Raw genomic sequence first — 24,789 nt, 5'->3', positions numbered from 1 at the left:
GTGAGGGCTCTCGCAGTCGGGGCTCGAAGAAACCAGCAACAAGTGTTTCAACTAATTTGCATATGGAAAATTGCAACACACTCCCCATTTTAGGTCAACTGTCATCAATTCCTGCACTTTCCCACTGCTTCTGCTACTTGTAAATGAAAATGGAAAGAAAATGTTCATTTGCTGTTTAGCAAAATATAGCATAATCCAGACTCAAAGCTGCCCCAAGTTTTATCAGATCCTTAACAATACTTCAAAAAAGTATCTTTCATCTGCGACAGTTTGTTCTATATGTTCTTTCTTTTTTCTTTTGGGCCTCCTTATCTCGAGAGACAATGGATACGCGCCTGGAGGTGGTCAGTGGTTTGTGAAGCAGCGCCTGGAGTGGCTATAAAGGCCAATTCTGGAGTGACAGGCTCTTCCACAGGTGCTGCAGAGAAATTTGTTTGTTGGGGCGGTTGCACAGTTGGCTCTCCCCTTGCGCCTCTGTCTTTTTTCCTGCCAACTACTAAGTCTCTTCGACTCGCCACAATTTAGCCCTGTCTTTATGGCTGCCCGCCAGCTCTGGCGAATGCTGGCAACTGACTCCCACGACTATATGTATATCACAAAATACAACGAAGGTACCTTTAAACGTCTTTGTGTTGTTGCAGTACTATAATTATTCAAGGTTCATGACAAGTCCAACACATGATTTTGTAAGTTTATTTTTAAAATTACATCGGACTGTATTTTTTGAAATAAATCAAGTTACAACATTTTTCTACGAAATCTAACACGGCAAAACTGATTTTCCGTTTTCTTTGAAATGTAATTAATTAATTAATTTACTAGCGAAATAGTTCATTAGCTTCTAAGTTACAAAAAACTCGTTAATACTTCAGGTCAACTAATGTCTTTCACCTTCTGCAAATTAGTTCAGAGTTAGTACATTTGCAGACGACTGCAATAAAAGCAGGTTCAAATCATGGTGCGCGGTCCGGGATTTCACTTCGAAGATTTTGACCAGAAGCTGTGTGTTTTTGGAGTTTCTTCAAGGCTACAACGGTGAACAGTAGATGTCGCCAGCTACACGAGGAGCCCAGCGCCGTGCTAACCTCTGCATACCTTGAGAACTTCAACATCTGGACAGTATATTGATGCATATTTCTGGAATTGCGTTACTTTTGTCTGTCTCTCCCGTGCAGTTCAAACAGACATTGCTCGTTGTCTATCTCTAAGGGATGGCAGAGCGCCCAAGGATACTGTCTATGGGATCATACAGCGCCCAGAAATATAGCACTGCTAGAAATATTGCAAAACAATCCGCATCCAACATTGATGCAGCCTTCGGAAACGTGTAATCTGCAATATTACATGTAGTCCCCAGTACAATACAGGAGCAATTCAGTGAGAACATCAATATGCTGCTTTGAAAATAAATGCTAATTTCCATTCCAGATATCGGTGGCGAAAGAAGCTCCCCGAGTCAAAAGTTAAATCTAAGCGCACGTTCTTTAGAATGGAAAGTATACATTTTTAATCTGAGAATTTTGCGACATTTCAGTTCAGAACTTAAAACAACTCTAAAGCTGAACCGACCACAATGATTCAGAACTACAGAAATAAGTCACGCTTCAATAGCGCAGTCATTTAAATCCCTGTGAAGTTAAGACCCGAAAAATTCCCCACCTACGAACGCACCATCAGTGTGACTGGTCCCAGCCACGATGTGCTGTACATTAAAAGACATCAGGCAGCTAACATCTCTATCAGTTCACGGCAGGACCATAAAAAGACAAGTGGTCCCACAAATATATTATTAATTATGGTCATGCAACGTATTACAATTCATCTTGAGCTGTACGTAGATAGAAGTACGCTCTCTTTAATTTCTTTAATTACCGCTTTTATTGTTTAGCTTGTATCACATCCTTATCAAGTCTCATCGATGCAAAACGTAGAATTCAGGATTTCTTGAAATGACATGTATTCATTTTTAAATTAGTCTAAATAAATAAATAAAACTAACAATTATAACAGAGCCCACCACCTTTCCACCACCTGCAGAATGCGCAGACTCACTTCATTCTGCTGCAGCTCCTTAATTTATAACACTGCACACACCATTGTATATAAACAAAATACAGCAGACACCTAGCCCTCAGCCAGCCCCCTTTATATGTTAAGCTTACATCATTTATTTAAAATTCAATGCAGAGATACAAAAATATTTGGGGGTGGGGGAAACAAACATTTAATTCATTTTTCATTATTATTTTCCTTACCTCCAGTGTTCTTATTTCTTTTTGCGTGAGGTCATTTGATGTGGCACATTTAGTCCTTAACCCTTCCAGACTGGAGATGCTGATGTCTATCATATTTTGGACCAATTCACATTGCTGCAATGCTTTTTGCAAAGTTAGATGCTGTTCTTCGCTCTTTGTCGTATTATCTTCATCCATGACTGGAAATTATTTATATTAAAAATACACAGCAGCAAGATTGAATAATAAATCTGAGGGAATTTTATATATATATATAATTCAAATTGACTCCATGCGGTTAGGGAGAGTTTGATTGGAGATAATGGCCTTGTTCAGTAGAACAGCTTGTGCTGCTGATGCTATGGCGAGCTGCGCGCTTCTGCTGCAGGTGCTTGTTGTCGCCGTTCCCTGCAGCTTGCACCGGGGAGCTCTTTCTCCACCGACATCTTGGTTGTCAATCAAAGAGGGGAGGGCAGTGCGCCAGCTCTCGCGAGATAAATTCGCGGATTGAAATTGTTGCAAAGACCACAAACAGCGAAAGAAAGTTCACTTGGTTGCTCCTAATTCGACTTCAATCTTTCATATTTTTCTATTGATTTCTCCAATGCAACAATATTGGTGTCTTTCACCCATTATGTCTTGTTACGTCGTTAATGTGCCACTTTGGAGGAGCTGTCGGCTATTTTCATGTATGACATCGCAATAAAACCCATTGAAAATGGAAATATCTGACTTTATTTTGTGGTTTAATCGTACATTTTGCAAATTTTCTAAAATAAAAACATATTCATAATCCTCATCAATGACAACTGAGAAGGAACTGGCAAAGGCTGAACTTGTTTTCATTGCAAAAATAAACAGGGGTGATTCGATCCAAGCCCTTTTGGGCACATTTATATTTCATTTGTAGAGATGCTGCAAGACCATTTAATTTCCCATCGATGCTAGTTATAATCTAATTGCAAGCTCAGAGCAGAGGGCTCTTTCATTACAAGTGTTCTGCCTGTAGCTGGAGGGAAGGGAAGTGAAACGCCCTGCTACACAGGGTCTCACTTCGTTTCACTTCTGAGTCATGCTGGGCCCTCACTTTTCATTTATACCGCGCAGGTTTAGCAGCAGTGCAAGATGAAAACTGCTTTACACCAATACATATAGTGTAAATGCAAACTAAAATGCTGAGAAACACAAATGATGTGAGTGTATTCGACTTAGGTTGTAAGCACAAAACTATTGCGTTCAGGTTCAAAGTTAACAAACTTAATGTGAGATTGAAAATCCCCCCCCCCCCCTGTATTGTAATGGATACAAGTATCAGTAAATGATGTTGTGTTCACTAACTGCTGTATAAAAGAGCTAAATAGATACCCAGATGGAAATACGATTAAAGGTTATGAGAATAATTAAAGATTGTAATAAAACAACTTCAAAAAGTCAATTGTTCAAACAGTAATTTCACAATAAAGTTCAAATATAAGTATTATTATTTCCATTAATCTAATAATCAAAATAAAGCAAATTAACAAATAACTAGTGTTGGACACTGAAAAACTCTAAAGCACTAAGTCCTACCACTAGTTTTGTGTTGTTTGCCATCAGAAATGCAATGATACAACATTCACGGACTACCTCTGAAGAGTTATGAAAAAATTAACTTTTCCTTTAAAAAAATGAACCTTTATTTTAAAAAGTGAACAATGGTCCAAAATGGGCACCAAAGAAAAGGGGACTTAGCCTTTTGTGTATTCAAACAGTCTGACAAAGACAAAGGACTAATCTTCAAAGCCAAAGTGTGCTAATGAAACCCATCTCACACCTATCCTAAAAACATTCCAGAATTGAATGTCTGCTTCTAAAACAAAGGAGATGTGAAGTAGCCACGTCCTGGGCCATTGTGCAATCACCATGGGTGGAGAAACCAGCGTGTCTCCTAACGGAGGTGAGAGGTGACACAGTTTTACCTTAAAACAAAGACAGCCAGAGGGAAAGAGAGAGGCTGACCCAGAGGTGAAGCTACTTGTAACAGCTGGCATTCCAGCAAGCCAGAAAACCCATGCCCTGCTGACAAAATCTGACATCTACATTATACAGCAGAGAGAGCTAGAAGTTACCCACCATCTTCAACAGAACCTTCAATAAAGAGAGAAATCTACAATCATCTCAGGCTTCCAACTATCTGGAACTTGAGTCTCAAGAGAATTCAACAAGTTTATAATAACCCTTCTCCCCCCACTACCTCTTTCCCTTCTCTATCTGTTTCTTGTGTGTGTGTATGCGAGCAAATGCATGAGTAAATGAGGTTGCGACAATTTCGAGATAAGGTGCTTTGATAAATGAACAATTGACTTTTTGTTTTTAAAATCTATAAGAAAAAACTGTCGCTGTCTGTTTATTTGAAAAATAAAACGCCAAGGGGCTAAAACCCTGAATACAAATACAGTTGCTGCGGTCAGCTGGGCAGTTGAACAGTGGGAACCACCCACATCACACCACATAGCCGTAACAAATTGGGGGCTCGAAGCCAGGATCTGAACTGCCAGACAAACGAGAGATTTGGAAAATGGGAGGAAAATTAACCTTGAAAATTGTGGAAAGCTAAACTTTTCTTGTATTCTTCTGTTTTTTCTCTATGGTACTAGAAAACAAAAGATTTGGCCAAATTTACTAAGGAGTTTGTAGAGCAGGGAGATATATCCCACGATCAGTTAAACAAATTAAGTCTTGATGATTTAAAAAACTTAGCTACAGAGGTGAGAATCACTTTCAGACAAAAAGCAAAGAACCCTGAACTGGTGAAAAGTCTAGCCAACCATTTTGAACTTACAGGAAGTCCTGGAAATACTCAGCAAGTCAGGCAGCATCTGTGGAGAGAGAAGCAGAGTTAACGTTTCAGGTCTGTGACCGTTCATCAGAACTTCAGCAGCAAGGAGGTTTGAGTTACAGAGACTGCAAACACAAAATGAAAATGCTGCTAATCACTCAAACCTTATCCCCAATTCAGAGAAAAACCTTGGTGTGCTGAGACATTTAAGACTAGTGTCAAAATTTAATGAGGAGGAGTTTGAGTCATATTTTATTTCATTTGTGAAAACAGCTACCAGGCTAAACTGGCCAAAAGAATTTTAGTCTCTACTGTTACAAGGCAAGTTCGTTGGTGGGGCTCGTGAAGCTTTTTCCCTGTTATCAGAAGAAAGTTTCTCTGATTATGAACAAACTAAAACTGTAATTCTAAATGCATATGAGCTAGTAAGAGAAGCATATTGACAGAGATTCTGACACACCGGACAAGACCACTGGATACGATCTCTCAAGCTAGAAAGCTCATATGAAAATTTGAGAGAATTGATGTTGCTGGAAGAGTTTAAAAATAGCATCCCAAGTATTATAAGAACCCACATCGAAGAACAAAGAGTCACAAGAGTAAGGGAAGCTGCAAAAATAACGACTCTGAATTAATACATAAATCCCTAACTCTGAATAGATTTGAGTCTAGTAGCTCCTATAAGCTAAGGAGAGATAGCAGGGATGCAGAGGAAGCAGAAATGGGCTTGAGAGACAAGGATAGCAGGGAAGGAAAACCCTACCAGTCTCCACCTTTTAGAAGAAGGAACCCAGGGGATATACCAGTAACGATCTGCCCAATGTGTTTCCAGTGTGGAAAATCTGGGCATGTCCAGGCCAATTGTTGGTATGCCAAAAATCAGCAGCAGGCACTGCATTCAAGCCTGTGTTTTAAGTTAACACAAGAGCAGAGTACATATCAGATCTCTATGCACCAAGGAAAAATGACTCCTTTTGTGTCCCAGGCACAAGACAAGGAGATAACCATCCTCAGGGATGCCAGTTGTTTTCAAACACTACTAGCAGCCAAACTGACAGAAATGCCACCAGAAAGCAGAACAAAATACTACTGTATTAGTAAAAGGGCTTACGGGCAAATGCTTGAAGGTTCCCTTAATTAAAATTTACCTACAGAGTAAGTTTGTCACTGGGGTAGTGACAGTCGAACTCATTCTGAGCTTACCCATGCAAGAAGTAGACCTATTGCTGGGCAATGACTTAGCAGGAAGCACAGTATTTTACCCAGAGGGTCCAGAGCAGTCCACGGAGACTGGAGAAACTGAGGGGAGAGAACAAAACTCCATACAACTGCAGCGGACTGAGGAAGTCCCAAAAATCCCAGAGTAGGTGACAGAGCCAGAAGAATTTAAAAGGGCCCAAACAGAACCAAAAAGATTTAAAGAAGCTACGATAAAAGCCGGAAAAAACTGAAAGAAAAGCAACTGAGATATGATTAGTTGAAACCTTTTATAAAGATTTAAAATAGGGACAAGGGAAGTTTCCAAACAGGAAAGCCAAGAGTAGTTGAAGTGCCACAGGGGAGTGCAGTGGAAGCTGGCCAAGCATCTGCGAGAAGTAGTGTCCCAGAAGACATGGGGCAGATTCGGTAAACACCTATCTCTGAAGTAAAAGGAAAAGGGAAGATAACAGACCCTAAAGTGAACCACACTTGTGAAAATCACAAGAGAACTAAAGTTTAGTTTAGTTTAGTGATACAGCACTGAAACAGGCCCTTCGGCCCACCGAGTCTGTGCCGACCATCAACCACCCCTTTATACTAATCCCATATTCCTACCACATCCCCACCTGTCCCTATATTTCCCTACCACCTACCTATACTAGGGGCAATTTATAATGGCCAATTAACCTATCAACCTGCAAATCTTTGGCATGTGGGAGGAAACCGGAGCACCCGGAGGAAACCCACGCAGACACAGGGAGAACTTGCAAACTCCACACAGGCAGTACCCAGAATCGAACCCGGGTCGCTGGAGCTGTGAGGCTGCGGTGCTAACCACTGCGCCACTGTGCCGCTCAAAGAGTGAGGTCTGCATGGATCTACCCACTGAAGAATCACACACTCAGGTTCCAAATTTAAAACTAATCAAACCCAACAATTTAGAGTCAGAACCCAGCAAGAACAAGGGGCAGGAAGAAATCCCAGACACCTCGCAGGGACTAAAAATTAATGTATCACTCACTACCACCCTAGAAATAAGAACTATCAATGTGCCAGAACCTGAATGGTTAATGCCATGTATTGTGGAAGCGGTAGTCATGGGGTTAAAGCTTGTGCAAACCGAGAACCTTGCCACAAGCAGTAACACAAATTTGCACACTACAAGCTTCACCAACAATCACATGGTCCTGGAGATTAACATTCCTAAAGTAGTACAAACTGGTGCGAGAGAAATTACAACCCCATTTGACAACATAAAAAAAAAACAAAGAAAATTACAGCACAGGAACAGGCCCTTTGGCCCTCCAAGCCTGTGCCGATCCAGATCCTCTATCTAAACATGTCGCCTATTTTCTAAGGGTCTGTATCTCTTTGCTTCCTGCCCATTCATGTATCTGTCCAGATACATCTTAGAAGACGCTATCGTGCCCGCGACTACCACCTCCGCTGGCAACGCGTTCCAGGCACCCACCACCCTCTGTGTAAAGAACTTTCCACTCATATCCACCCTAAACTTTTCCCCTCTCACTTTGAACTCGTGACCCCTAGTAATTGAATCCCACACTCTGGGAAAAAGCTTCTTGCTATCCACCCTGTCTATACCTCTCATGATTTTGTACACCTCAATCAGGTCCCCCCTCAACCTCCGTCTTTCTAATGAAAATAATCCTAATCTACTCAACCTCTCTTCATAGCTAGCGCCCTCCATACCAGGCAACATCCTGGTGAACCTCCTCTGCACCCTCTCCAAAGCATCTACATCCTTTTGGTAATGTGGTGACCAGAACTGCACGCAGTATTCCAAATGTGGCCGAACCAAAGTCTTATACAACTGTAACATGACCTGCCAACTCTTGTACTCAATACCCCGTCCGATGAAGGAAAGCATGCCGTATGCCTTCTTGACCACTCTATTGATCTGCATTGCCACCTTCAGGGAACAATGGACCTGAACACCCAAATCTCTCTGTACATCAATTTTCCCCAGGACTTTTCCATTTACTGTATAGTTCACTCTTGAATTGGATCTTCCAAAATGCATCACCTCGCATTTGCCCGGATTGAACTCCATCTGCCATTTCTCTGCCCAACTCTCCAATCTATCTATATTCTGCTGTATTCTCTGACAGTCCCCTTCACTATCTGCTACTCCACCAATCTTAGTGTCGTCTGCAAACTTGCTAATCAGACCACCTATACTTTCCTCCAAATCATTTATGTATATCACAAACAACAGTGGTCCCAGCACGGATCCCTGTGGAACACCACTGGTCACACGTCTCCATTTTGAGAAACTCCCTTCCACTGCTACTCTCTGTCCCCTGTTGCCCAGCCAGTTCTTTATCCATCTAGCTAGTGCACCCTGGACCCCATGCGACTTCACTTTCTCCATCAGCCTACCATGGGGAACCTTATCAAACGCCTTACTGAAGTCCATGTATATGACATCTACAGCCCTTCCCTCATCAATCAACTTTGTCACTTCCTCAAAGAATTCTATTAAGTTGGTAAGACATGACCTTCCCTGCACAAAACCATGTTGCCTATCACTGATAAGCCCATTTTCTTCCAAATGGAAATAGATCCTATCCCTCAGTATCTTCTCCAGCAGCTTCCCTACCACTGACGTCAGGCTCACCGGTCTATAATTACCTGGATTATCCCTGCTACCCTTCTTAAACAAGGGGACAACATTAGCAATTCTCCAGTCCTCCGGGACCTCACCCGTGTTTAAGGATGCTGCAAAGATATCTGTTAAGGCCCCAGCTATTTCCTCTCTCGCTTCCCTCAGTTACCTGGGATAGATCCCATCCGGACCTGGGGACTTGTCCACCTTAATGCCTTTTAGAATACCCAACACTTCCTCCCTCCTTATGCCGACTTGACCTAGAGTAATCAAACATCTGTCCCTAACCTCAACATCCGTCATGTCCCTCTCCTCGGTGAATACCGATGCAAAGTACTCGTTTAGAATCTCACCCATTTCCTCTGACTCCACGCATAACTTTCCTCCTTTGTCCTTGAGTGGGCCAATCCTTTTTCTCGTTACCCTCTTGCTCCTTATATATGAATAAAAGGCTTTGGGATTTTCCTTAACCCTGTTTGCTAAAGATATTTCATGACCCCTTTTAGCCCTCTTAATTCCTCGTTTCAGATTGGTCCTACATTCCCAATATTCTTTCAAAGCTTCGTCTTTCTTCAGCCTCCTAGACCTTATGTATGCTTCCTTTTTCCTCTTAGCTAGTCTCACAATTTCACCTGTCATCCATGGTTCCCTAATCTTGCCATTTCTATCCCTCATTTTCACAGGAACATGTCTCTCCTGCACGCTAATCAACCTCTCTTTAAAAGCCTCCCACATATCAAATGTGGATTTACCTTCAGACAGCTGCTCCCAATCTACATTTCCCAGCTCCTGCCGAATTTTGGTATAGTTGGCCTTCCCCCAATTTAGCACTCTTCCTTTAGGACCACTCTCGTCTTTGTCCATGAGTATTCTAAAACGTACGGAATTGTGATCACTATTCCCAAAGTAGTCCCCTACTGAAACTTCAACCACCTGGCCGGGCTCATTCCCCAACACCAGGTCCAGTATGGCCCCTTCCCGAGTTGGACTATTTACATACTGCTCTAGAAAACCCTCCTGGATGCTCCTTACAAATTCTGCTCCATCTAGACCTCTAACACTAAGTGAATCCCAGTCAATGTTGGAAAAATTAAAATCTCCTATCACCACCACCCTGTTGCTCCTACATCTTTCCATAATCTGTTTACATAGTTGTACCTCTGTCTCACGCTCGCTGTTGGGAGGCCTGTAGTACAGCCCCAGCATTGTTACCGCACCCTTCCTATTTCTGAGTTCTGCCCATATTGCCTCACTGCTCGAGTCCTCCATAGTGCCCTCCTTCATCACAGCTGTGGTATCCTCTTTGACCAGTAATGCAACTCCTCCACCCCTTTTACCTCTCTCTCTATCCCGCCTGAAGCATCGATATCCTGGAATATTTAGTTGCCAATCATGCCCTTCCCTCAACCAAGTCTCAGTAATAGCAATAACATCATACTCCCAGGTACTAATCCAAGCCCTAAGTTCATCTGCCTTACCTACTACACTCCTTGCATTAAAACAAATGCACCTCAGACCACCAGTCCCTTTGCATTCATCATCTGCTCCCTGTCTACTCTTGCCCTTAGTCACGCTGACTTCATTATCTAGTTCCTTACAGGCTTTAGTTACTACCTCCTTACTGTCCACTGACCTCCTCATTTGGTTTCCATCCCCCTGCCACATTAGTTTAAACCCTCCCCAAAAGCGTTAGCAAAAGCACCCCCAAGGACATTGGTTCCAGTCTGGCCCAGGTGTAGACCATCCAATTTGTAATAATCCCACCTCCCCCAGAACCGGTCCCAATGTCCCAAAAATCTGAACCCCTCCCTCCTGCACCCTCTCTCAAGCCACGCATTCATCCTGACTATTCTTTCATTTCTACTCTGACTATCATGTGGCACTGGTAGCAATCCTGAGATTACTACCTCTGAGGTCCTACTTTTTAACTTGGCTCCTAACTCCCTAAATTATGCTTGTAGGACCTCATCCCGTTTTTTACCTATATCATTGGTGCCTATGTGCACAACGACAACTGGCTGTTCACCCTCCCCCTTCAGAATGTTCTGCAGCCGATCTGAGACATCCCTGACCCGTGCACCTGGGAGGCAACATACCATTCGGGAGTCTCGTTTTCGAAGACAGAACCGCCTATCTACTCCCCAAAAGAAATGAAATTTTTTCATGGTACTTCAATCCAAAGAAAGGATGAAAAACGTAGGCTGGAAGCCTGAAGAGTGAATGAAATGAATGTGTAAAGTGGTGGGACCCTAAACTATCTTACTGCTTCTTTTTTCCTTTTTCTAAACCCCAAATACAACATAAAAATGAAATCAAAGGAATTTGATTTTTTTCCTTTTGGGGAAGGTGTCACGCACATCGGAAGTGCAATGATACAACATTCACGGACTGTGTTCCTATGTTCATATGACTACCACTGAAGAGTTATAAAAAACTAACTTTGCTAACTTTTTCTTTAAAAAGAACCTTTATTTTAAAAGGTGAATAATGGTCCAAAATGGCCACCAAAGAAAAAGGGGATTAACCTTTTGTGTATTCAGTCTGACAAAGACACAGAACAAATCTTCAAAGCCAAAAGGTGTCAATGAAACCCATCTCACACCTATCCCAGAAACATTTCAGAATTGAATGTCTTCTTCTCAAACAAAGGTGTGAAGTAGCCAGGTCCTGGGCCATTGTGTGATCACCATGGGTAAGAAACCAGAATGTTTCCAAACAGGAGGTGAGAGGTGACACAATTTTACCTTAAAACCAAGACAGCCAGAGAGAGAATGACCCAGAAGGTGAAGCTACTTGTAACAGCTGGCATTCCAGCAAGCCAGAAAGCACATGCCCTGCCGAAAAAGTCCAACATCTACATTATACAGCAGAAAGAGCTGGAAATGATTCACTATCTTCAACAGAACCTTCAATCAAGAGAGAAATCTGCAATCATCTCAGTGGGAACCACCCATGTCACACCATGTGGCCGTAACACTATCAATAACCTTTCTACTATTCACTGCAATATCCCAGTGAACAAGCACAAGCCCAACTAATCAGTTTCCAATGATCAAATTTCAAAACTGATGAGTTCTGGAAGAACATCCATTGTTTCTGTGTCTTATCAAGTTATCTAAGGTATATTCTTTGAAAAGAAGGAATCAGAAATTTGTTTTGGGGTGTTTGTTGGTGGCGTTCAGTCACCTCCCTAGCTATGTCATCGGTGTGTAGATGGATGGGTATTCTAGATTTGTGTGTTATCACCTTTGAGAATGAGGCAGTATTTATAAAGTGATTAAATAGTGTATTACCCGTCCATATTAACGATGCAACAAATAGTCTTCTCCCATTCCATGGCTTTCTTATGTTCTTAATCAGCAGTTCACTTTATCACAAAAAGGGGTTAATTCTTCTGTTTTCACTGTTTGTAGTTGTATTTCTCCTCTGTTTGTAAATTAAGTACTGTGTAGTTGTGAATTTCTGTAATGTGATTCACGTTCATCTACGATGATATACCAAACCTCCTATTGGTACCGCATTGTAAGCTTAAACATTTAATACCTGACCTTGTATGACAGTCTTCAAAGACAACATAAATGTGGCCTTTAGAACACACCAGTGAAGCTTGCGTAACATTACTCATAATAGCAGAAATTATGCTGTTACACAACATGGGTGCTGAGATGTGTATGATGGATATGCATGACCGCTTAAATGATTTGGAAATATACATATAGGATGTGCTCAGGTACAGAGAATTAAAAAAATAATAATTTTTGGAATGTAGGTATCACTGGCAGAGTTCGCATTTATTACCCATTCTTTGTTACCCTGAGAACTGAGTGGTTTGTTCAGAAAGCAGTTAAGAGTCAACCACATTGTTGTGGGATTACAGGCACATATAGGCATAGAGTATAGGCGGCAGGTTTTCTTCCATAAAGGACATCAGTGAACTCGGATTTTTTGAACAATCCGACAGCTTCATGATCACTTTTGCTGAGTCCAGCTTTTTATTTCCAGATATTTTAAGCTGCATTCAAAATGTAAATTCAATTAATTTAAGTGTGTTTGATTGGTTTCTGGAGAATAAATAGCACTTTCCTTAGCAACTGCTAATAAGTCAGTAAATATGATCCTCACACATACTCGTTACATGAATAGATATATCTGTGCATGTGTCACAGAGGGGGAAGAAAGAGAAGCTAATTTCACTTTTCACTATGAAATTAGGCATGAAGCTTTACTTGCAGTATTCTGAGTAGTGTGCCTATAGCTCTTTTATTAGCTTTCTTAGTGCTTTTTTTCGCTCTCAATTAGGCATAAGAGTCATCTGGATTGGTTAAAGCAACTAATTTTAAACAGCTACAACAACTTGCATTTCTATAGCACCATTAGCATAGTAAAGATTCCCATACAATTCACAACAAGTGTTAACAAACAAAATTTGACACCGAGCCACAAGAGGAGACTTTAGGGCAGGTGACCAAAATTTTGGTCAAAGAGGTAAATTTAAGGTGCATCTTAAAGAAAGAAAGAGTGGTAGAGAGACTGAGAGGTCTTGGGAGGAAATTCAAGAGCTTAGGACTTGGGAAACTGAAGGAAGGCTGCCAATGATGAAGTGATGTGGATCAGATATGCATAAGAGACCAGAACTGCAACAGCAGAAACCTTGGAGGGCTGGAGGAGGTTACAGAGATTCAGAAGGGTGAGGCCGTGGATCGATTTGAAAATAAGGAAGAAAATTTAAAATTAAAGCATTGTCAGACGGGAGCTAATGCAGGTCATCAAGCACAGGGGTGATGGGTGAATGGGACTTGATACAAGTTAGGATGGTGGCAGCAGAATTTTTGATGAGCTCATGTAACGGAGGGTGCAAGGTGGGAAGCCGGCCAGGATGGGATTGCAACAGTCAAGTCTAAAGACATGGATTAGACAGAGCTTTAACCTTTAATATTTTGCATTACAGTTCCTTCTGTGCCCTTCATATTGTGGGGTATAAACTAAAATATTTTGAACAAAAATGATAAAAATTATGTTTTCTTTCAAAAACAGCTAGTTACGCAAATAATCAAGTAAGCAGACTTCCCCATCTGCTTAAGGTGTGCATTTTAATAGAAAAACTGAGGCAGGTAATCACAATTGTCATGGGTGCAGAAACTTGTCTCGTGGCCATGGTAAATTTCCAGTGTGTGAGGGTTTCTTAAATGCTTCAGCCTGAAAGCCTGGAGAACCGAAAGGTAAAGTGAGTGTTAGAAGGCTGTAATAAAGATTAAAGTTGTGTCAAAGGATAAATAAATGGAAAGAATTATGCAAAAAATAGCAAAACAAAAAAGATAGAAGAAACATTTGTTTGGCAAAGGTGCAGTCCCCAAATTATAGTTCTAAAAACTTCCTAAATTGAAAGTATCTAAAAAAGAAATCATTATTTAGACACTATTTATGACGTAGAGCATTTGTCCTTCTAGTTTGGCTGTGCCCTCATACATGACCCCAATTTTAGCCAAGGATATGGCTTCCTCTTGGGAGACATGGGCACAAAGCTGGGAGGCGACAACACAATTAAGGACCTTAAGGGAAGAAAGGGAGGTTGGAGATGGCCCAATAATTGGCAAGAACAGAAGGGTCAGGTGGGTTTTTGAGGAGGAAAATGAAGGGAAAACTAACAATGCCTGACAAGAGGGAAGTATTGACAATGTTTCAGTGGGGCCAGGGATAGAAGTTGGGTACCTCGTAGTTAAGAGGGAAGGGGAATGAAACACTAAAATGTGGGTCTCATAGATAAGATAAACTTGCTGCTGAGGGATGGGACTCAGGGTTAGTGAAGGTATGAGACTGGAGTGTAGCTGGGGCCTAGAGACACACTTGATATTTGAAGAGAGGGTGGAGGGTGTCAATGAGAAAAGTTTAACGAGACAATTCGTAGTAGAAAAATGATCCTGGAGTTATCCTTGCCCCTAGAATAATCCTGGATCACTTTGGCGAAACAAGCAATGCACATGTTTGATGTGGTGAAGCCAGATCTGTCCAAGGATAGGTAGGTTAGTTGTCCTCTAGGTACATTGGACTTTATGTTCTGCAGCCTCGAGGGAGTGAAGATTGGGGTTACATCAGGTCAAACAGCAAGGGTAGGAGACAGTAATAGTTTTGTTGGGAACAAAGGCATCAAAGACAGAGAGTGCAATTAAGCAAATTGGCAGTTTGGAAGGGTCATGGTCAGTGATGGGCAGAGGTGGAACTTTTGGGAATTTGGTGAGATTGAAGTAGTGAGAGACCTGGGAAAGAGTTTTTTCATGGATGGATAGTGAAAGTAATAGGATTATAGGAGGTTACATGATCCTGCGCTGCTGGTCCCTGGCCACATGGACATTGAAGGAGTAGTCGCACAGAGTGAGAGAGTGGTTGGACAGATGGGCCGTAAAAGAAGTGCATCATATAAAGAATGCAAAGGTGGAGAATTTGGTGAGAATGGAAATTCTCTGGTAAGTACTGGTGAGTACATCTTAAACTGAAATTTAGATTAACATTTTGAATTTAACATACAGTTAAAAACTGTAAAAGAAACTGCAAGCTAGTTAATAGAAATTGCCTGCCAGTGGCAGTTAATTGTCAATCAGCTGCAAGTGATTGCCTGAACAGGGGCTAATTACCGTGAGCAGGAAGCTGAGCCAGCACGTGTAACTTGGTGTTGCTTAAAAAGGTCTATATTTCCATCCAAGTAAACAGTACCTGCTGACGGACAGAGTGGTCATATAAAGAGTGCATCATAAATAGAGCGCAAACGTTGGGAATTTGGTGAGTGAGCATTCAGTACAGATGGGAAGGAGGTGTTGCTTTTTGCCTCCAATACATGTAGTGGTTCATTTAAGCTTGAGACAGTAAGCATTTAAAATTTTTGACAAGTGTTCTCGTGCTTAGTGCAAGTTAATGTGTAGGAAAAAAAAACTTACAACAAACTAAAATGTAAATACAAGTGATATAAATAATCTAGATAATAATAAACAAATAATAATTAATATATAAGATACAACAGAGCAGGTTGTATGTCTGGGCTGCAATATGTGGGAGTTTGGAGAGTGTCCCGAACAAACACAATCGGAGTAGAGGTCTCCGTCTCAAATCTCTTCGGCTCAGAGTAATTGAGCTGCAATGTAAGTTGGAGACACTCCAACGCATAAGGGAGGGCAAGCAATAACTGGACAGTTTACTCCAGATTTCGGTCACACCTCATAGGGAGGTGCAGGTTCAAAATGGAGTTGATGTGACTAATAGGGCTGGATTTAACAGGACCCTGGGAGACAGGTTAGGAGGCAGGTGGGCCCATAGAATTGCAGTGGGAGGTGGGGGCAGAGGGCCTGTTGCCTTCCTGTCTCACTGCAATTATGTTAGGGGTAGGAAAGGCTGACGATGGCCTTCCTGCCCAGAGGCCAATTGAGGCCCTTAACAGGCCTATTATCAGCCACTTAAGGGCCTCTTCTCGCTGCAGTTGGCATTAAGCCAGTGGCGGGAGGTGGCCTCTGCCACATAGGCTGGTCGCCCAGTAAAACGAGGTGGCCTGCCTGTGGGCTTGAGGGAGGAGGGGGCCCCGGAGGGTCCCTGGCTAAAAATAACCCACCTCCCTGAATACCCCCCCATGCACTCATAGCCCACTCTCCCTTCCGCCCATCGCCGTGGTCTGCCAGATTGGCCCCAGCAACCCCATCTTACTTACCTGAGGTCTGGGTCTCCAGCGATGGGCCTGGTTCCAAAGCCTCCTGTAACACTGGCAGTGACCACTCCAGATCCATTAAATCCAGCCCATAGTATGTAGAGTAAGGGGAACCCTAGTGAGATAGTGAAAAAGGAACCACAGAAACTGATCCTATCCAACAGGTACAATATGCAGGCTATCTGTGAGGGTAAGGATAAAGACTAAAAGAAAAAGAAAGCCTTGTACCGTTGAGTCGGGCTCCACTTAAATTGGGTTGGGACCAGGGTCCTAGATGAAAGGATAAATAGACTGGTCACAAGAACATTAAACTAGTAAGTGGGGAATGGAGAGTGGGGAGGAATCAGGTGGAAAAGGTAGCATTAATAGTTCAAAAACAAACAAAAGAGAAGAGAGTAGAGTAAGTCAGAAATGGTGCTTTAGGCACTAAAGACAAAGCTAAAAGATATAAAGTAATTAAAGCAGGAGAGTGAAATAAGGAATGTGTGAGTAAAACACTAGAGCAGAAGGAAAGGGTAGGATGTGGGGCCCAAATATCACTCGTTATACAAACGCACCATCTGTAAGGAACAAATTGAATGAATTGCATGTGTAAATTCAACTTGGAGCGCATGACATGGTAGCCATTACTGAAACATGGCTGCAAAATGGTCAAGACTGGGAACCAAATATGCCATGTTATAAGGTCTACAGATATGATAGAAAAATGGTAGAGGGGGAGGAATAGCCTGAATGATTAAGGATGAAATCACTTCAATGATAAAGGAGGATATAACAAGGGGTAAGCAGGCAGTGGAGACTTTATGGGTATAATTAAGAAATAGAAAATAATTTAAGACTGTAGTGGCAGTTGTGTATAGGCCCCTTAGTATCAGCTGTGAAGTGGTAGATTGTTTAAATGCAGAGATCAGACAAGCATGTAGCAAAGGTTGAGTGGTTTTTATGGGGGATTTTAACTTTCATATAGGTTGAGATAAGCAAAAAAGCACATGTCAAAAAGGTAGTGAATTTCTTGAGTGTGTCTGGGATAATTTTCTGCAGCAATATAACCTAGAATGAACAAGGGGGCATGGCATATTAAATTTAGTAATGAGTAGATTTAGTTAACAACCTAATTTATTTTTATTTTATTTAGAGATACAGCACTGAAACAGGCCCTTCGGCCCACCGAGTCTGTGCCGACCAACAACCACCCATTTATACTAATCCTACATTAATCCCATATTCCCTACCACATCCCCACCATTCTCCTACCACCTACCTACACTGGGGGCAATTTACAATGGTCAATTTACCTATCAACCTGCAAGTCTTTGGCTGTGGGAGGAAACTGGAGCACCCGGCGGAAACCCACGCAGTCACAGGGAGAACTTGCAAACTCTGCACAGGCAGTACCCAGAACTGAACCCGGGTCGCTGGAGCTGTGAGGCTGCAGTGCTAACCACTGCGCCACCCAAATGGTGCATGAATATTTATCCATTCAGTGGTTATTCATTCTATAGTATGGCATATTTATAGATGGGACTTATTTCAAATGCCTTATTCTACCCATTCTCCAAACCACTTATTTCCATCTCCACAACAATGCCCACCACCATCCCTACCTTGCCTCACTGTTACTGAAACTCTTAACCATACTTCCGTCACCTTTAGACTCAATTCCTTTGATGCCTTCCCAACCTACAGCTCCATAAACTCCAAATTGTCTGAAACTCTACCACCTGCATCCTGTCTTACAGTAAGCTCTATTCACCCATCCCTTTGTCATCACTAACCTACACTGACTCACTATAGCCCCAGCTGGTCAAATTCAGAATCCTGATGAAGGGTCACTGACCTGAAACATTAACTCTGCTTCTCTCTCCACAGATGCTGCCAGACCGGCTATTACCAGCATTTCTTGTTTTTATTTCAGAATCCTGGTCCTGGTCTGCAAATCCTTCCATGGCATTTACCCCACTCCATCTCTGAAATCTTCTGCAGGTTTACATCCCCTCTGATTGATCCTCTAACTCCAATCTGTGCACCTCACCCTCTCCACCCGCTCCCTCTACTCTCTGCTTCCCCTTCAACCGTCTGGCCCTACCATCTGATACCCCCTCTTAATTCTTTCTGCCTTTCTAAGTGAGCCACCTCAAAACAAATCTCATCAACCAAGCTTGCGGATACTTCTCTAAGTCCTCCTGCAGGTCAGTGCCTGCTCCTTTTTTCCTCTATGAGGCACTCTGCAAATTGTTCTACAGTAAAGGTGCTATATAAATGCAAGATGCAGTTGTTACTGTAAGATGGTGTGAAATCTATTGTGTCCAGTTTACAGGGTCCTGACTCGATGAGTTCCCCCACCAACACGCCCCATACTTGTTAATTTCAAGATACGCTGCATAAGATGTCATTATAGTGCCACACTGCTAAGCCACAAGTAATGTAGAAACAGCAACCAACAATAATACAGAAAAGCTGCATTAGTGGAAAAAAAATTAAATCTACAAAATATTAAACCAATGGTAACCTTAATTACATCACAGTTCTGTTCTCTGAAGCCATGATTTGAACATGTTGAATGCAATTTCTTTCATTGGGTTGCCAGCATTCTAAATTTAGAAGAGCTACTGTGACTCCCATTTAAAACAACTCAGTCAAAACCAGCTTCCCACACACAATCACATTCTTTCACAAATAAATTCAGTTTAGAAAAATTACAAAGCACATATTAGACACAGTAGGGCTGATTCTGTGCTCCCATTGAGGAGCAGCACTCATGGGGAGTGTTGGTCGGGAAGTTGCGAGCTAGCAGTATCTGATATTCTATCTTTTATTTTAAATGGATGGATAATTAAGCACTGCAGGACCAAGATTTCCTGTCTTGATTCCCTGCAAGCACCATTTTGTGTCAACTATAGAATTAACTCTAGTATTTTTAAACTGTTAACCTATTTTTCTTCAACCCTAGTGGAATTATAATTCCCAACTCCAAACAATGTAACCAAGTGGTGCCTTATGTGATGTGAAACTTTGAATTTGAAGTTTTGCATTGTTTGTTTATGTTATAATATGTTCTGAGTGGTTGGCTCAGTTTAATTCTTTTATTGATCTGTATCTGAGGGAGAACACAATAACAGCTGAGAAAGGGCTAAATTAAAGCTGTACCATCATCGAGTGAAAAGAAGATCTATACTAATAGTCCTCCACTTCGACAATGGTATACAAACAGAAGCTCCTTAGGAACAGTTAATCATTATGCAGCGGCATTGCATATGCTAACTTGAAGAATAGGGTGTCTATTGTACCTGTCTCTGTTGTCTTTGTATTGTTGTTTGCTTTTCTCTCTCCTTTTCTACTTCTGTCTCTCTCTTCACTTCAGCTTCTCTCCTTCACTCTTGCTTTTGCTTCACCCTCTGTCCTCTTCTGCTTCTCTCTTATCTTTTCCTTTCATATGAGAGGGGATGGCTGGCATGGTGTAGCAAGCAAAGGAGTCACTAATGAATACAGTCCACTTTTCAGGTGGGACTGCCGGGAAAATCTGGCGCAAAACTATTCATTTCACATTCTCTCCTCCAATCACTTGTGCTTCCCCCACCGTCTCACTTCCTTTGTGTCCCCCACCTCTTCACCTTGCCACTACTTTCACCATTACCCCAACTTGTATTGAACATGTACCCTCCAATTCCCACTCATTAGGCTGTCACTCACCTCACCCTTCGCTCTCTATCCACTCATCCCACTCCCATTTTTTCCTGCCTCCCCCCTCATCCTGTTCCCTCTTCCTCTCCCTCCTCCCTCCCACTCTGTCCAATTGCCTCAAAGAGGCTTTTTTTGCTTTCAATAATCAACTGACTTGTTACTTTTTCTAAAAAAATATTACAGAGAGGAAAGACACTCTGTGTACTTTTCTGGCTTTTTTTACTTTCTCACAGGTATTAACAATTAAAAGTACTAGGGTAGATTTTGATCTTTACTAACTGGGTGGTGATCTTGTGGAGCCGATAACCTGGCCTTTATAAGACCTATGTGATTTTTATTCTATTGAAGACAATTTAATTGATAAATTTAATAACGTTATTGTGAAATATGAATTTTTAAAAAATTAATACATTATTTTGCACATTAGAAATTTCATTTACTCAGGAAAGAACAGCAGAAAGAAAAAAGTTGGAAAGCATCTTAGGTGATCTGTAGGAACTCAGTGGCCTAATGTGCAATTACAGAGAGATGGGTTTGCATTGACACATTGGGCAATAATTTGCTGTGTCAGCATCTAACAGCATTTGCCTTTAATTACAATTGCACATTAAGGAATTTACAATTTTTTGCAAGTTGTTGAAAGTGCAAAGTGATAATGGGACAGCAAGGGAAACCAGGCATCTGGGGTCGACCTGAGTGAGCAGGGGAAGCAGCTGTGTAATTCCTTAACCAAACAAACTGAAAGATTGTGAAATTAAAAGTGCAAAGGCTGAGAAGGATGTGTAAATTAGAGTGGGTGAATTTACTGTCAAATCAGGTATAGAAAGAGAAATCAAGAGAGGGAAAGGAAGATTGGATTAAGAGAGCAAGAAAAAAGAGAAAGTGAGGACAGGTAAACTTTTTTTACATTTTACATTTTTAAAATATCCAACATCAATTAAAACTTGAAGGAATGAGACTCCACATTTGTAATAGTTCGCTGACAGTGCCAGAAACATTATTTGGGAGAAATTAACACTAACCTCATTAAAAGGGTATTTAGACTCAAATGGACAAGACTTAACTTTCTATGGTAAGTTTAGTTCACATCTGTTGCCGAAATACAGCAACCTCACGCCATTCAATGCATTTCATTGATGAGGCAGGCAGCAAGAAGCTATTATCATGTAGGTAATGATGGAGTAGCACAACTTGGACAGCAACTTTTCGATATTTAAGTTTAACCTCATATCTGCCCCTCACCTGAAGTTGCTTGACCATTTTGCGTATAAGTAACAGTGAGCACCAACCCCCCCGCTCCCCCCCATTAGACTCTCCGTTATTTTGACAGCAAATTCTGGCCCTCCAAGCCTGCGCCGATCCAGATCCTCTATCTAAACCTGTCGCCTATTTTCTAAGGGTCTGTATCTCTTTGCTTCCTGCCCATTCATGTATCTGTCTAGATACATCTTAAAAGACGCTATCGTGCCCGCGTCTACCACCTCCGCTGGCAACGCGTTCCAGGCACCCACCACCCTCTGTGTAAAGAACTTTCCACGCATATCCCCCCTAAACTTTTCCCCTCTCACTTTGAACTCGTGACCCCTAGTAATTGAATCCCCCACTCTGGGAAAAAGCTTCTTGCTATCCACCCTGTCTATACCTCTCATGATTTTGTACACCTCAATCAGGTCGCCCCTCAACCTCCGTTTTTCTAATGAAAATAATCCTAATCTACTCAACCTCTCTTCATAGCTAGCGCCCTCCATACCAGGCAACATCCTGGTGAACCTCCTCCGCACCCTCTCCAAAACATCTACATCCTTTTGGTAATGTGGTGACCAGAACTGCACGCAGTATTCCAAATGTGGCCGAACCAAAGTCTTATATAACTGCAACATGACCTGCCAACTCTTGTACTCAATACCCCGTCCGATGAAGGAAAGCATGCCGTATGCCTTCTTGACCACTCTATTGACCTGTGTTGCCACCTTCAGGGAACAATGGACCTGAACACCCAAATCTCTCTGTGCATCAATTTTCCCCAGGACTTTTCCATTTACTGTATAGTTCACTCTTGAATTGGATCTTCCAAAATGCATCACCTCGCATTTGCCCGGATTGAACTCCATCTGCCATTTCTCTGCCCAACTCTCCAATCTATCTATATTCTGCTGTATTCTCTGACAGTCCCCTTCACTATCTGCTACTCCACCAATCTTAGTGTCGTCTGCAAACTTGCTAATCAGACCACCTATACTTTCCTCCAAATCATTTATGTATATCACAAACAACAGTGGTCCCAGCACGGATCCCTGTGGAACACAACTGGTCACACGTCTCCATTTTGAGAAACTCCCTTCCACTGCTACTCTCTGTCTCCTGTTGCCCAGACAGTTCTTTATCCATCTAGCTAGTACACCCTGGACCCCATGCGACTTCACTTTCTCCATCAAATGCCTTACTGAAGTCCATGTATATGACATCTACAGCCCTTCCCTCATCAATCAACTTTGTCACTTCCTCAAAGAATTCTATTAAGTTGGTAAGACATGACCTTCCCTGCACAAAACCATGTTGCCTATCACTGATAAGCCCATTTTCTCCCAAATGGAAATAGATCCTATCCCTCAGTATCTTCTCCAGCAGCTTCCCTACCACTGACGTCAGGCTCACCGGTCTATAATTACCTTGATTATCACTGCTACCCTTCTTAAACAAGTGGACAACATTAGCAATTCTCCAGTCCTCCGGGACCTCACCCGTGTTTAAGGATGCTGCAAAGATATCTGTTAAGGCCCCAGCTATTTCCTCTCTCGCTCCCCTCAGTAACCTGGGATAGATCCCATCCGGGACCTGGGGACTTGTCCACCTTAATGCCTTTTAGAATACCCAACACTTCCTCCCTCCTTATGCCGACTTGACCTAGAGTAATCAAACATCTGTCCCTAACCTCAACATCCGTCATGTCCCTCTCCTCGGTGAATACCGATGCAAAGTACTCGTTTAGAATCTCACCCATTTTCTCTGACTCCACGCATAATTTTCCCCCTTTGTCCTTGAGTGGGCCAATCCTTTCTCTAGTTACCCTCTTGCTCCTTATATATGAATAAAAGGCTTTGGGATTTTCCTTAACCCTGTTTGCTAAAGATATTTCATGACCCCTTTTAGCCCTCTTAATTCCTCGTTTCAGATTGGTCCTACATTCCCGATATTCTTCCAAAGCTTCGTCTTTCTTCAGCCGCCTAGATCTTATGTATGCTTCCTGAGCATTGAGACAAAATGTGAGAAAAAGAATGGCAACAAGAAGTAAAATTTGTAGACAGGAAGTGCATGCAGATGTAAGATTTTTATAAGATATAGATAGGTCCTATGGCAAAAATGTTTGGTGAATAAGAAAAACTGTAAATTAGTTTAAATGATTTCTTAAGTTATTGGGGCAATTTTAGCTCCCAAGAATGGGTGGTTTGGGACAGGAGGGTAGTTAAAATAATAGTTATTTGGATCGCTACTGCAAGCCGGTTCCAACACATCCACTTCCGGGTTTAATGGAGGCATTTGAATGCCTGAAAATAACCTACTCGCTGAAACGGGCATTACTTAGTACAGGCAGGCAGTACTTATTAACGTCTTAGGATATGTTAATGGGGTGTTTTTAAATTTCCAACATTACGCTGACCTGCATGACATGCACAGCTTTTTCCAGGCCACCAAGACCATCTATGGACCAAAAACAAATGGTCCCTCGCCCCTCCAGGCTGAAGTCGGCATTACTCTTCTCAAAGGTGACACAGCTATCAGAGACTGTTGGAAGGAGCACTACCAGAACCTTGTCAATCAGGAATCAACAGTATCAGAAAAAAAAATCATCAAAACAATTCCTCAGCAGCCTGAGAGATCATATTGGGTATGCTGCCAACACTTAGTGAGATACAAAAGGCTATCCAACAGTTGAAGAATAACAAGGTGTGTGGTCCGGACAACATTCCTGCAGAGATCTAGAAAGCTGGTGGACATGAACTCTTGCTCAAGCTCTTAGATCTTTTTACACAAATCTGGGAAGAAGAGGTAATACCTCCTGACTTCCACAATGTCATCATTGTTTCACTTTTTAAGAAGAGTGATAAATCTATTTGTGGGAACTATAGAGACATATCCCTTCTGTCCACAGTGGGGAAGTGTTACGACTGAGGTGGGAGCAATGCACTGTCAATTCATTCCCAGTACTCCACAGGTCGTAGCACATTATTAAAGTTTTCCAACCTAACCGGAAATCACTCAAACGCTTTATTAACCCCCAGAATAACCCCCCAAACCAGGTACCTTTAGACAACAACAAATTAACTATTTATTAATAAACTAAATCTTAACACGATTAAGATAAACCTATGTCTAAAGACCTTATAACTTCTTATTTAACCTAACCCCAATGCATACACACATACATTCAAAAATCAACGGTTAACCAGTTTTAAAAATAGTATTTCTTAGGAATAAAATAAGTAGCTAGGTTGTAAGTCCTGGTGAGTTATGTTCCTGGGTGGTGGGGTGTCCCAGATTAGAA

At 41.9% G+C, this 24,789-nt stretch overlaps 1 protein-coding gene across 2 annotated transcripts in view; it reads right to left on the bottom strand.

The window, feature by feature from the left end:
• ksr2 (kinase suppressor of ras 2) overlaps nucleotides 1-2,669 on the bottom strand; it is a 490,636-nt gene extending 487,967 nt beyond the window's left edge. For both annotated transcript variants that reach the window (XR_010977280.1, XM_068055178.1), the window contains exon 1: nucleotides 2,256-2,669. Coding sequence is in view for 1 of the 2 variants with exons in the window: in XM_068055178.1 (XP_067911279.1) it covers nucleotides 2,256-2,432 (177 nt within the window). In the remaining variant the exon portion in view is untranslated. The remainder of the gene's footprint in view (nucleotides 1-2,255) is intronic.
• Between the last annotated feature and the right edge of the window lie 22,120 nt (nucleotides 2,670-24,789).

The sequence above is a fragment of the Heterodontus francisci genome, chromosome 23 (genome assembly GCF_036365525.1).
Source record: "Heterodontus francisci isolate sHetFra1 chromosome 23, sHetFra1.hap1, whole genome shotgun sequence".
NCBI classification, from domain to species: Eukaryota; Metazoa; Chordata; class Chondrichthyes; order Heterodontiformes; family Heterodontidae; genus Heterodontus; species Heterodontus francisci.
The sequence above is the reverse complement of the archived record's forward strand: the minus strand, read 5'-3'. Positions and strand labels throughout refer to the sequence as shown.